At 41.1% G+C, this 15086-nt stretch overlaps 1 protein-coding gene across 3 annotated transcripts in view; it reads right to left on the bottom strand.

Annotated features, from left to right (window-relative positions):
- htr2cl1 (5-hydroxytryptamine (serotonin) receptor 2C, G protein-coupled-like 1) overlaps positions 1 to 15086 on the bottom strand; it is a 200255-nt gene that overhangs the window by 14338 nt on the left and 170831 nt on the right. For all 3 annotated transcript variants that reach the window (XM_074662248.1, XM_074662247.1, XM_074662249.1), the window contains one exon: positions 2394 to 2594. In XM_074662248.1, coding sequence (XP_074518349.1) covers positions 2394 to 2594 — 201 coding nt within the window. The remainder of the gene's footprint in view (positions 1 to 2393; positions 2595 to 15086) is intronic.

The following is a 15086-nucleotide window of genomic DNA, read 5'->3' as shown; positions in this document are numbered from 1 at the left end:
CTAAGATTTCCTTCATGTTATAGATTTATTTATTGATAAGCGAAGAGAAGCTCCTCCGCTGGATCCTTTGAGAGCAGCATTTCAGCCTGTGCATCTTGCAACTGAACTGAGGTAATTCATATGGACTGTACAGTTAATTTCTCTCGAGCTTCTTGCTCAGAAGTTATAGCTGTTATTGTATTCTTGTGATTTAAAAAAAAAAAATTGCACTTCTCATTGAAAACATTGGTTCTAGATTTTTAATCTAAGGTTCCAAAGAAACAAGGATGAATAAAGTTTTTAAAGCTCCCGTGAGGAGCTGCAGCTTGATGCTCAATCATAAAATACTCTCAATACCAATTCTTTTGTGGCAAACAAACAAAAAAAATACTTTCTTCTTCTTCTTCATCTCCCTCTTCATTTTTAACAATAACCGCTGTCTACCTCTTCTACTGTAAAATCAACTATCCCTCTCTTCTTCTCTGCCTGTCTCATAGGTAGATTCAGGACTGTTTCCTTGTCTGACATCTGCCTTGTGGCTACAAACAGGTAGGTGTTGGATTAGTTTGTTTTTAAGACAAAATTTTTGTCTTTGGCCTTTCACAAGTCCCACATCCCGGCTTCAAGGTGGTTTCACAAAGGTTTACTTCACAGATGTCCCCTGGGTGAAAAGAATCAGCGGTGTGGGATGATTTGCTTCAACACAGAAAGAGTAATTGTGACACGTGTAACACAGAGAGAATAAATAATCACATCCATTTGCTGTTTCCTCTGTCAGAGACAGCCAGAGGAGGCTGACAGAGAGCTGCGCTCCAGCTCGCTAAGTTCACCCTTTAAAAGCAGCGCGGGTCACGACGGGAGGTGTGAGTACATCAGTGAAAATGGGAAATAATGAAGGTTAATTTCTGCTCTCAGTCGTAAGTGAGATTAAAATGAAATCCTCAATAAAGGAAGCTCAATTTTGTTGGAGGAACATTTGGACTGGGACATTACACTCTGGAACAATCTACTGTTTCCTCAGGGACATTATGAGCTAACGTAATGAGTTAGCAAAGCATTACATTTCCTGTAAGGTCAGAGGATGTTGGGCTAATGATGCACTAAGGCAATCTGTGTGTGTGTGTGTGTGTGTGTGTGTGTGTGTGTGTGTGTGTGTGTGTGTGTGTGTGTGTGTGTGTGTGTGTGTGTGTGTGTGTGTGTGTGTGAGTGTGCTGATGTGTGCTTTATAAGAATACAGAGGCCCTCCTGAGTCTTTAAAGAGGTGAAACAACACCAGGAGAAGCCAGAGGTCTGAGTGACAGAAGCAGGGACGGAGAGTTTGTGGAGTCAGATGAGTCGCTCAGATGTTACTCAGAGGAAAGGCTCTTAATGTTGGCGAAATGACCCTTTAAATCTGCATCATGTCTCATTTTGACCCTGAATGAAAAAACGTTTTCCCCAAATTACAGCCTTTTTCCTTCCACCAGTATAACCAAAACCTGAGGCAGCATTATGGGATTTTTTCTGGTCTAGTGACAAGGAAATATCCCGACAAAGCTTAAAATGAAACTTTGTGTTGCTAGGTGCCAACCTTTTTTGGCTTCCTGTTGCAGCAGCTCTCTCTTCTTTGTCTGTTTCTTGTACTTTTTCATCTCTTTTCATCATCTTTGTATTTAGAGTGGATCATTACTTTGTATGGGTTATTGTTGGTCATGGACACCAAACTGGTTTTGTCTTCTGTGATATTTTTACTATTTTTGCTCCTGTGTTTGTCTGGAGATCCTGCATGTAACCATGGCTGCATTGTTTACATGTGAAATCAGCTATTAGCAGCCGGTAGCATATCAATGCTAACTGGTGCACGGCCTGATGTTTCCCTACAAGGTGAGGAGAAGGAGGTGAGGATGACGTGCTGGTTCTCAGGTGAAAATTAGGAAGTGACAACATGGACCTGTCCTTCCATCCATCGTTATTGGGAAAGATCTATCTCCAATAAGATGGACAAGATAGCCATGCTAATCCAGCAACAGAGGGAATACCAGGAGGCAGAGTAGCATCATGCTATTCACAGACATGGCGAACGGAGCTAACACCAGACACCAACACCACATTGGAAGAGCTTCACCTGCTGTGAGCAGACAGGATCCAGGAGACAGAGACTGAACAGACTGCTGAAGAAGCTCAGTCCTGGATCCTGTGGAGGTGGAGACTGGCTGACTGGACAATGATGGACAAACTGTCAACATCTATTTTCTTATGGACCTTTTTTCACTTTCTATACACTTTCTTATTTTTGTCTTCTAGATTGCTGCTGTGACTTTTCCTGAATTTCCCCTCAGGGATAAATAAAGTATTTTCTATTCTATTCTATTCTATTCTATTCTATTCTATTCTATTCTATTCTATTCTATTCTATTAAAAGTCAAATATCTGACCGATGGATATGGTCCAGACGGCGGCGATCTTCATCATGGCTTTGGTTCTGGAGTTAAAGCGGCTGTGCTCGATTGGGTTGCGGATGGCGACGTATCGGTCCAGGGAGATAGCGCACAGGTGCATGATGGAGGCAGTGGAGAACAACACATCCAGGTAGATCCAGATGGGACACAGAGCGCTGGGCAGGGGCCAGGCGTAGTCTGGAGAAACAAAAGGAAGAAATTAGAGTGATGTTAGAAAGAACGCACCACTCCTGCTTAAGTGACTGTTCACAGGGTGACAAAAGCCCCGTTTCCACCAAGTGGTTCAGTTTAGTCCGTCTTGGTACAGCACGCATTTTATGGCAGTGGCTAAAACTGAGACAGGTCTCCAAATTACCAACCCATACCATACCACTTTTTGGTCCCCTTCTGTTGAGGTGCCAGACATACTGATCAGACCCCAGAAGGTGGAGCTAGAAACACTGCTGTCTGTTGATTGGTGGAAAGAAACATCACTTCCTGTGTGACAGAGATAATAAAGAACAACACATAACACTGACATGTTGAAATCTCCAGTGGACTTCCTAAGGCGAACTTTCTGTTTGTTTGGAAAACTGCGTCATTTAACAGCGTGGTGTTTTTCTTCTTCGTTGGATTTATTTCGCTGCTATGACGTCCTGCTCCTACCTAGCTGACAAGACTACCAGCATCCAGCTTACACACCACATACCACGAAGGGCATGGTTGGCTGTGGACATGCAAACAAAATCAGGCTTCACTGATCCAACCGTTAGCAAACTGCACTGATGGTGGAAACATGGCCCCAGAAACCTGGCCTATTAACAAAATCTGCATCAACACCTGCAACGATGCTGACACAGCATGTGATGGCATCACATTACATCATTCAAAATCATTCCCAAACTCTTGCCTGTATCTACTGAGACATTGGTTGTTTCTGAAATCACTCACTCATTCCCTATTCACTACTCGCTGTATAGTGAATTAGGTGTAGTGAACTAAATAGTTCTCTACATGAGCTAAATCAAAACAACATTTCAGACACTACTGACTCACTCACCAGCTGCTGACAGTGACGTTATTCCTGTCATGTCGCTCACAGACGGCTGGGGATTTACCGTTAATATAAATACTGTAAATAGATTTACAGATAGTTTTTCTCAAACACTGTAAAACTGTATTTGTTTCATGGATAGCTAATATTATCCTTAGCTTATTTTCCGCAACAGCTAAATATAATAGAAACATTTATTACACGTAATTTTTTAATAAATAGACCATATATTTACGCAGCAACTTATGCTGTGTTTGAGAAGTACAAGGTCCAGTAAATGCATCACCCGCAATAAAGGGTTCAGCAGCTAAAGTCTGTGTTGTTTGTTTCTCTGCTCGAAGTTGTGACACGTTCATCTGAAAGTAAAACAAAGAGATAAGTGCCATTCTCTGACACTTTTTAATGTTGTTTTATGTTATCAGTAATCATTTATCATGTTATCAGCCATTTCTTCTGTTTGAACCGCAATGCATGATGGTAGATATTACTCACATAGTGAGAATTGCTAATACACTACTTTTCAAAATGCATTATGGCATACATTGAGTGGACTATATAGTGCTCTAAATAGGGAATAGGGAGTGATTTTGGACACAGCCACCAAGGGCAACATTCCTGAACACCTTTGTTCTCCTTGAATCCATAAGGATGGAGGTTAGCATGAGTCAGCATTTCTTCTATGGTGACTGCTGAACATAGTTTAGGTAATTGTAACCCAAGTTAATACTGTTTGATGGGGAATGCTCAGGGGCATGGAGTCCACTGGAGTGGACATGTATATAACTTTATGATCAAAATCACATTTTTAGAAATAAAATTGAAAACTTTTTTTTTCAGGTCCCAAGACGAATAAAACACTTGGCTTCCTTTTTTACGCATCAGGAAATCAATACAGGCAACATTAATTAAACAAATCCAGAAAAAATGTCTTATTTTAAAATATCAAAAAGCAAAATAAGCACCTTTTTGCTTGTAAAAAAGTTATTTTTATGGGTAAAGACTTCTTTGAGCTGTATTTTCATCTCAAAGCTGCTGTGAGGAGAAAAGAATGCAGCAATGACTGGGTTACAAAGAGATGCAGTGAAGAGCGAGCGCTGCTGATGAAACAAAGAAGTGAAACAAGAGGCTACTTGTGCTCACCTTCCCTCTGGTGGCTAATATAGGCTTTAATATTTTGTCATTTAGGGCCTTGATTGCTTTTGTTGGCTAATAAAGATGCTGAAATGTTAAGGGAAAAAAATAACCTCCTTATGGTGTATGAAAAATGTTAATGGGTGGTTTCTTTTTCAATGTCTTGAAATAAGATGTTTCTGGACATGCCAGGTGAATGTGGCTTGAATGTGAATGTGACTTTTTGTTGTTTTGTTTACTAAACTATAACACAAACTCTTGCTTCTAGTTGATTTGTCACAGTGTAGATCTTATAGATGGGGGTTATTACACTTGCAGCTGTCTCCAGCAGGAAGTGATCTGAAGCTTGGTAAAATTATTTAAAAAAAAAAAAAAAAAAAAAAGATATATGTTGGCCATGAGACATCAACAGGACAACCTTTACAAAAATAGAAACCTTAACACTTGCTTTCATGTCACTTTTTGCTAGGTAACACTCTTATTTGAAAACCATATCACTTAGACTGGGATTAGTTGCACCAAAGATAATGCACCAGCCTTTCAGCATACTGCACCCTTCTCCTTAACCTCCCCAGGTGACGGACAGGAAAGAGTGACTTTGATGAGGAAACCTGCAACAGTCCGGAAACTTCAAACACATCTGAGCTACACCATCTGCATCGCTGTGTGCCGGCGCACGTAACACGGAGTTATCCCCTTCAAAGATTTGGCTCCAGTTGTTTATGCGCTGTTTTCTTTGAAAGCTGTAAATGCTTCCGGTCTGCTCTGCTGCTTTGACTGACTGACTGAATGTCATCAGGCTTAGACGTCAACCTGAGTGAATGAATTAAAGATCATCAAAGCACTCAGCACTGCACGCTTTACATGCACCACATCAGCCCCCCAGAGGATGCTTCAGTTTGATTAAAGCCTTCACCTGCTTTAAGAGTCACACCCTGATTGTATGGTGTAGATAATTACATGTGTAAACTTTCTTTACTCAGAGATTAAAGCTGGGTTTGGATAATGAGTTACATACAGCAGTTGACAGCGGGGCTGTGAATGTTTATGTGCGGAGGATGAGCACGATGAATGTTCAGAATAAAGCCTCGCTGCGTCTGAGGTTGCTTTGTTAGGATCTCCCGCTGCTTTGTGGATTAAAAAGCTGACAAGATAATAAAAAGGATTCAACAAAAGACAAACAGCGTTGATTATAGCTGGGTATGGAGATTGATGTGATAGACTGAGTGCTACAAAGAAGTCATAATATGTAGCATCCATAGAGGATGTAAAACATGAGTCACGCTGTGTAAATATGTTTAGCCATCAGATAAGGAGCCTTATATTTCAGGAGGACTCTTTGCTTGCTGTTGTTAGCTGCTAGCTTTAAGAGAGTCAGGGTTTTTATTGAGTCCTTGGACAATAGCACATCTCATAGACAAAACTTTCGGACACTGCAGACCATGTCATTATGAAACATAAAAGATCTATTGAACATTTCACAGTATGCACAGGCTGAAGGCATAAAACGGTGTGCCCCAGGGCTCTTGCTTTTTACCATTGTTTTTTACTATTTGTGTCAACTTTATACGTCAAAATATTCCCTTCACACTTCATTTACTTCATGTATGTTTTTAAATATTTATCGATATGCAGATGATACTGTTATCTACTGCTCTGCTTCAACTCAAGTTCTCTGTCACTTAAAAGAAGCTTTGAATTCTCTCAAAGACGCCTTTCAGGAGTTAGAACTGATTCTGCTGGATAAAAAACCTGACGTGTCAATTGTCGACATGACAATTCATGTCAAAACCAAGAGCAAAAGCGTTTTCCTCAGCGCAGCAAAAACTCCTCATGGAGTTGTATGAGGACTACAAGGGGGAAATCACATAAAAGGGTAACACAGTGGCAATTAATAAAGCCAGAGACGCTGCTGGTTCAAGAATACCATGCTAACTGGGCAGAACTACAGCTCTGCTTCAAATACCACAACCAATTCACTAAGCAAGTTTTATATTATTTCAGTGTTTGTAGGAACAAGAATGTTAGCCTTTACAAGTTTTCAAGGCGTTTCAAAATTGGTGAGTTATCTACAAGTTACTTACACTTTAAAGACATTGAAGTGACAATATGTAAGTATGAAGCTTGCTAACAGGTGCTTCTAAAACTGATCTTATCCTGTCATTATGTTATGTTCATTATGTTTATTTTTATTTTATGTTTACACTTTGTATAAATCCATTTGTAACTGTGCTCCTTTCCAGGGCCTTTAAGTTGGTCAACAATAAAATCCATCCCAGCCTCTTAGTCGAACCTCGGCCGGTAAAGCGACTTGACTCTCAATATTCTGTTTAAATGCCTCTCCGTGACAATGGTTCCTTGCAATGCCTGGCTCTTCAGAATGTCTTTATAGCTCATTCCCAGCCTAAAATAAAATTCAATTACGCTATCCCTGTCCATCTTGTAACTTTAAGCTGCTCAACAACTAGAGACATTAGGGAAGACACACTCAAGGTGTTATACTTACTCTGTGGGAACTAATTAAAAATTGTGAGGGTACAAATTAGTATTTCATGCGCACATTCTATATGTGCTTCATGGAAACAAAGTAGTATTTCGTAGGATCAAGTTATTATTTTTTTCTTTTAGCATGTCATGTCTGGGGCTCAGTACAGGAGAGACTGATCTGTTCTGTTCCTCTCTCTCTCACTTTTTCTCTCTCTCTGTCTCTGTCTCTCTGTCTCTCTGTCTCTCTCTCTCTCTCTCTCTATCTATCTATCTATCTATCTATCTATCTATCTATCTATCTATCTATCTATCTATCTATCTATCCATCTATCTATCTATCTATCTATCTATCTATCTATCTATCTATCTATCTATCTATCTATCTATCTATCTATCTATCTATCTATCTAGATATACATAGGCTGCACGGTGGTGCAACGGCCAGCGCCACAGCGTCACAGCAACAAGGCCCCAGCTGGATCCCCCCCCTTGATATATATAAATATATATATATATATATATATATATATATATATATATATATATATATATATATATATATATATATATATATATATATATATATATATGTGTGTGTGTGTGTGTGTGTGTGTGTGTGTGTGTGTGTGTGTGTGTGTGTGTCTGTGTGTGTGTGTGTGTGGACGAAACAGCATAGTTTATTTTGTAGTTTTTGTGTAATGTGATTGTGGTATTCACTATTTTGAATGTAGACAAACTCAGAAAAAATTAGGATACTTAACGTGGTGATGATTCATCAAACACTGAATAAAACAGTAGAAATAACATGTATAGAGCAGATGTCATTTTTTATAAGGGATGATAGTGATACAGTGGCCTACATTTAAATAAGGGAGAAGACACAAATTGGCTTGTACATAAATAATGTAATTATCTCATGATTGGCATCACCTTTAGATTATCATCATGATCAGAATGGCCCACATGTAAAAGGAAGGTATTTATATGGAAAATTGTGACACCTTCTATTTTTCTATAAATCAATTTGTGCCTTTATTCTGCTACATGTTGACTGTACTTAGAGGGTGACAGAAGAAAGAAAATGAGATGTTTTCAAATAGTTACCACTGGTGGGACCAAACCCACGCCAAACGTAAAACACACTATACTGCAAGCCATGTGCTCTAACCACTCACCAACATACTTTCCTGCATCAGGTGTAAACAGTGGAGGATCTGACATGTCTTGATTCATGGTTATTCCGATCCAATTTAGCTGGGGCGGTACCAGTGGCGTTTTCTCCCGGAGGCCAAGGGAAGCCATGCTTCCTCTCTTTTTTTAGACTGTAGCTGTGATTTAATGAAAATATTCCTTTTTAACAGTTTCGATACTTCTTCTGTGTTTTGTCACCGCCATCTCCTCCTTATTTCTCTCCTCTAGTTATTGAGCATTTTACAATGTGTAAAACAGCGCCCTCGTAAATGTTTTGTGGCGAATGCGTGGTGAAAATACGATATTGCACGTTGCTGTCCGCAAGGAAGCCAAGCAGAGTTGGCATCCCTTGGTGAAAAAGAACAAGAATGATTGACCAATCAGATGAGGCCGTGGTCATGACACTGCTCATCTGTGATTGACCAAGACTGTGCCAAGGGAAGCCACCCCGTCTTTGGCCTCAAACCAATCAAATCACAGTATCGTCATCCTCGAGCCACTGAATGAAATCAGGGAGGTTAGCACATTAGCAGTGTGCATGAAGCGGCCGGTTGTGCGTCTAAGTGGGCGGTTGAATGAATTAATACGATGTTTAAGCTAAGTCAAGAGGACAATGTACGTGTGTGAATGAATGAGTGAGGGTGGGAGTGCTAAAGGGCGTGTGTCGGTGTTTGAAGTAAGTAAAACGAGCGCTCTCTGGGCACTCTAACAGGTCCGTTACATGAAATAGCGATACAAACTGCAACAAAGCCTTTTATGTACCCCACTCCCTAAAAAAAAAATACAGATAACAGGCTTTGTCTCACTTGGCTTCCTCAAAAAAAATCTCCACGCCACGCCACTGGGCGGTACACCTGTCTAAGGATAACGCAGGTGTCCCAAGGTGAGCTCAGGGAGGGCGGAAACCTCCCGTGGAGCTAAAGGGCAAAAGCTCACTTGATCTTGGTTTTCGTTATGAATACGGACCATAAAGGCGTGGCCTCACGATCCTTCTGACTTTTTGGGTTTTAAGCATGAGGTGTCAGATAAGTTGACAAAAGGTCTGCATGTTTATGAAAGGGAACGACAGTCATTGCAGTTCTAGATTAATTTAATGTGACACCTGCAGTTTACAAGGCGTCTTCCAGAAGCCGGTCAGACCTTCTCTGAGACACAACTAAGGTAAGCCTGACCTGAAGCCTGACCTGAAGCCTCCCCGGGACCATGCTTGTCCCACTGGCTGATGTACCATGGTTACCAAGCCATGCTAGCCCTAAGCCTCCTCATATGCATACAGTTGCCTACTCTGGCTGCAGCTGCGAGCGAGGAGGACATGTCCATCTGTGAGTGTTTTGTATGGGGGAGGGGCCCATGGCAGCAACTGCGGTTGGTTGAGAAGCAGCTGGAGCTGGAGATTGATACATGCTTTCACGTCAATCTCCAAACTCCAGAAGACATACATTTGTCGCTAGTTGCCAGTCACTGCAGGGGTCTGAACAGACACAGAGGTCATGTTCACACGTAGCCAGGTATTTGGGAAAACACAAAACCGCAGTTTTATGTCACTAAAAAATACCTTTTCTGAAGACTCAGGCGAAACTGAAAACTTTGGAAATCTCCGGTTTGTGGTTTTGTGTGGATGCCGGTAAAAAGAGTTTTTGGTTCTCAAACGTCACAGCTGCCCATTATGGGCTTGGCATGCTTCAAGCAACTCTCACCGGTGGATTTACTCACAGCATGTGGACGAAAGTATTTTGAAAAACGAACAGGGAGGGGCAATACTCATTTTTGAAACTACCCGGTTACTTGTGAACATGGCATAGTTGGCAACCCTTGAAACAGGATGACGATGGTATCAGTGGGAGCATCTTGGGAACCTTTGGTCTAGTTTCACAATATACAACAGACTCAACTCTCAAAGACAAAAAAAAAAAAAAAACAGTTTAACTTCATCAAGCTCCAGCAGGAAACTGAAGCAGAGCTTAATTTTGGAAAAGCTCTGTTGATCCTCCAGGCTGACATCTTACCCCCTCCACAGAGGTCAAAGGTCACAGCCAGTGACAGCGTGCTAACCCATACGGCTGATTTTGAGTCATGGCTGTGGCTTGTTGCTCCACGGGGGCTGAGCAAGTTTGGGTTGTGGGTGACAGGATCTGTGCCCTATCTCCCAGCAGTGGGCCAGTGTGTCGCCGGGGACGCTCCGGCTCAGCAGCAGCATCCTAACGACCCAGCAGGGAGCCTGTATGCTGAGAGACTAATCAAATTAATGGGTTAACCTTTGCTTAAAGCGGGGTAAATTAATTAGCTTAATTGGTAGCTGGCTGCTTAGCAGGCTTAAATGATAGGCTGGTGCTGTCCCAGCCTGCGGCGAGGAAGACACACAGGGGACATGAAGATTTTTCAACATATGGCTGCTGGAAACATTGGAAGAACCTCAAAACCTGGAGGAAAACTCCTCATGTTTGTGTCCAAAAACTGCATTAGACACTTGAATTACTAAAAGCTCACATAGTGAAGGATGATAAGATCTTTTCTAATAGGTTTGTTTTCCTTTCAGAGAAGATATAAAAGAGAAAGGGAAATAAAACCGAAGCTTTTCCTCTACTTTGTTTCCAGCTGTTCACTACAAAGAGTCTGTGCCTCTCTGCGCCTGCAGCACTTCTTCTTAACAGGTTTCAAGACCTGCAGCCAAACACACAAACACTCACACACTCACACACACACACATTCTCACACTCACACACACGCATGCATTTTGATTTCATTTGTTTGCAGCATGAGCAGCACGTTTGTGATGCATGTGGAGTGAATCACACGCCTGTTTATTTCTGTGTGTGTGTGTGTGTGTGTGTGTGTGTGTGTGTGTGTGTGTGTGTGTGTGTGTGTGTGTGTGTGTGTGTGTGTGTGTGGGAGGTGGCTTGCATAACTTCTCAGAGGTCAAACACTCATTGAGGGCACTGGATGATGACACACACAGTGACAGAGCTGAGGAGTGTGTTGGTTTCTCTGGTAAACACACAGATTCAGACGTCTGCAGCTTCAGTGTTTAAAAATACACATTAAAGCTCCTCCTACGTCCTGTCTGCTGTGTAACCTGGCGCCCCCTGTGGACAAAGTGATACCTCCTGTAGCTCTGACAGTCTCCTGTAAATGTGTACATCATATCTAAGCCTTTCAGTCTAATGACAGTGGATAATTTTCAGGGCTTTTACTTCAATGTGCTGTCAGTCATCCAATCTATCACCTACCCCCCTTCCTGGTTAAAACACAAAAAGGTGTCTTTTTTAAACTTACAACATGGAAGTAAAAGTAAAGCTGTTTTTAGCCTTTGTTATTTAATTTATTATATTTTTATTTTTTGAGGCATTTGTGTAAATTTCTGTCTTTTTCCCAACCAGAAGAAAAAAAGGCTCATGGAAGCTTTAATTCTTCTTCTGATTGAGACAACTCTACAGGGAAACTGAACTCAAAAATAAAAACTAAACAGATGCTGCACTAAAACACACGTTTTTGAGACATAGGCTGCCTACCTGTCAGCTGAGCAGTCATGGTATGTGAGATAATTGGTCCAAAATGTATTTCTTACTGTTTTCTGTGGGATATCAGAAAGAATCAGATTATTCAAATTATGAGGATTTATTAATTGTTCTTTGATTGGACGCCATGATACCCTAGATTCCAAGTTGGTCCAGACTGTGAGTGGATGTAGAGTGAAGCACCATGAATACCATTCAAAACTGGGCAGATTAACGCCTCCTGCTGATTTATGTCTTTGCAAAGTGGAAACTTTGATCCTGGGTTTTTTCCTATTCCAAAGGTATGAAATTATGATTAAGTGTAGCTTCTTCCAAAAGCCACTTGGGGGTGCAGGAGGAATCATTGAGCTAATAAAATGTATGCGTGGCAATAAGTTCATCTTCACCACAGAAAGCCTGGACTGAAAGGAGGTAGGGAGTTGGCCCCATCTCAATAAGTCTTCCTCAATTTCATTTAGTGCCTTATTATAACAATTTACAGTTGTAGTATGTAGTGACAGGAAAATGTGAACCCCTAAATATTTAAAGTTATTGACAATGGGGATGTTACGAGTTGACAGCTGCCTATTTGGTTCCCCAAGAGGCAATAAAGATGATTTTTCCCAACTAATTTTGTAGCCTGATAATCTGCCAAAATTCATTAAGATATTAAGTAAATCTTGATCTAGACGGGTTTTTCAAAAAAACAAAACAAAACAAAAACACTATAACATCTGCATACAGAAAGATGTGATGCTTTGTGAAGCATATTGTCAGTGGCTGAACTTCTGACTGTGGAATTGCCTGAGCAATAGGCTCTAAGGATAAGACAAACAAAAGAGGAGACAGAGGACAGCCCTGGCGAGAAGATCTAGAAACAGGAAACCTAGATGAACAGGTGCTGCCAGTTAGCACCACTGCTGATGGATTGCTATACAACAGTTTTGCCATAAAAATGAAGCCTTCACTAAAACCCAAATGTTGGAGCGCAGCCCAGAGATATTTCCACTCCAATCGATCAAACGCCTTCTCGGCATCAAGCGAGAGAATGGCAGCATCATCATTTGATCTTGATGCATAATCATGACATGAAGAAGGCGACGAACATAATCAGATGATAATTGAGATTTGATAAAGCCAGTTTGATCGTGATGAATCAAAAGAGGTAAATAATTCATTAAACGGGTTGCCAGGACCTTTGCAAAAAGTTTGATTTCAGAATTAAGAAGACTCAAAGGCCTATAAGAAGAGCGATCGATGGGAGATTTATCCTTCTTTAAATAGAGAGAAATAGGAGCAGTATTTAGACCAAGGGAAAAAGAGCCTTTCCAGATTGAAAAGTTAAACATATCTAGCAGCAACGGGCCAAATTGAGGCCAAAATTCAACGTAAAATTCTGGAGGTATTCCATCCAAACCTGGAGATCTGCCTTTATTCAATTATTTTATTTCTTTTTCTAATTCCTCTAAAGTACACGGGGCCTCTAAAATACTCTTAGCCTCAGGAGGCAGTTTCGGTAAATTAAGCATTTCAAGCATCTTTTTTGCATGCTTTTTTTCTTTTCATGAGTAAGTTCTGATTTGTACAACTCTTAATAAAAATCTGTAAAAATATTATGAATCTTCTTAGGGTAAGATGTGAGGTCACCCTCTTTTGTCTTGATTATCTAATATTTTCGAAATGATCATTAGTCCTTAGCTTAAATGCGAGGAGGCGACTGCTCATATAATGTTTTTGCCTTGTACGATGAATTATAAATTCTGCTTTTTGATTTGATCTTCTCTCATGGCTTCTCCTACCACTGTTATGCTGACAACACTCAGCTCTTCCTGTTTTTTCCACCTGAAGACATAACTGTCATGTCTGGCTGATGTCTCCACATGGATGAAGGAACGCCACCTTCAGCTAAATCTGTCCAAAACTGAGCTCATTGTCCCTCCTGCTTGTCCTTTGGTTCAACCACAGACCAATGTCCAGCTTGATTCCAATCAACTTGTGCCACAAACTCTGCCAGAAACCTGGGTGTCCTGATTGATGACCAGCTGATCTTTAAGGTTAATGTGGGCTTGATTGCTCGGTCTCATTGATGTGCCATCCATAACATCAGGAGGATCAAACCTTACCTGACACAACAGGCCACACAGCCTCTGGTACAGGCCCTTGTGATTTCACTCATCGACTGCTGCAATTCCCTCCTAGCAGGCCTCCCTGCGTGTACATTTAAACCTCTGCAGATTACCCAGAATGCAGCAGCATGACTAGTCTTTAACCAGCCAAAACAGCACACGTCACCCTGCTGTTTACCTCTATTCACTGGCTTCCAGCAGCAGCTCCAATCAAATTCAAAGCTCTTCTTCTGGCTTACAAAACATTGACAAAAACAGCTCCTGCCTACCTGGGGTCCCTCATCCAGGTCTACACTCCTCCTCGCCCTCTACGCTCTGCTTGTGAAAGAGGTCTGGTGCTCCCAGCCCAGCGCGACTCTGAATCTCTAGCCAGACTCTTCTCCTCTGTTGTTCCCAAATTGTGTGATAATTTACCTAACTCAATATGATCCACGGAGTCCCTTTCTACTTTAAGAGATGTCTGAAAACTCATCTGTTCAGGGAACACTGAGGCCCTTAATCTGAGCCTTCTCCTCTTTGTCCTCAGGGGTAGGATGAGTCAGAAGGTCTCAGACCCGGCTCTTAGTCAATTTTCAGCACTTATTACTCAATGTTGTTAAAGGTTGAAGTGTATTGTTTCAGCAATAATTGTGTTTAGTTGGCTAGATTATTCTACAATAATAAAAAAAATAATTATAAAAAAAATCCTGCACTTAATGGCAGCACCTGCAGTCAAATAACTTGCAGCACTTTTGTTGCACTAACTAGGTTTTTCCTTCTATCTAAATTCTTGCTTGTGTTGTGCAACACTTTGGACAAAAGCGCAAATGAAGCTGTACTGTAGAACTGTGTCTGCCATCTTGTTTAAACTTAATGTGAGACCACTGGTTCAAGGGATGAAGCCTCTGAAAAAGGACACAGGTACGTAGGCTTTAACGTGAACTGATTTTTAATCCTTAATAAGGAGCAGAGCTGTCGTTTCTCCTTCTAACATTTCTTCCTTTAAGAATACAGAAAGAGTAATCTCCTGTAATCATGTGTCTGAAATCTGAAGCTTTTCCACTTTCACATCACAGTCTTTTATTCATTTGTCGTCCTTGCTGAAAGTGTGATCAGTGGAGCGAGGAGGATAAGGTAACATCTCAGATTCCTCTTCTTGGCCCCAATTTATGTGATGAACATAAACATGGTGATAATAAAACACCGTCAAAACATGGAGCGAGGAAAA

The sequence above is a fragment of the Halichoeres trimaculatus genome, unplaced genomic scaffold (assembly GCF_033239565.1).
Source record: "Halichoeres trimaculatus isolate MK-OKI-2021-1 unplaced genomic scaffold, fHalTri1.1 fHalTri1_scaffold_22, whole genome shotgun sequence".
In the NCBI taxonomy this organism is placed as follows: Eukaryota; Metazoa; Chordata; class Actinopteri; order Labriformes; family Labridae; genus Halichoeres; species Halichoeres trimaculatus.
This window is presented reverse-complemented; position numbering and strand designations above follow the sequence as displayed.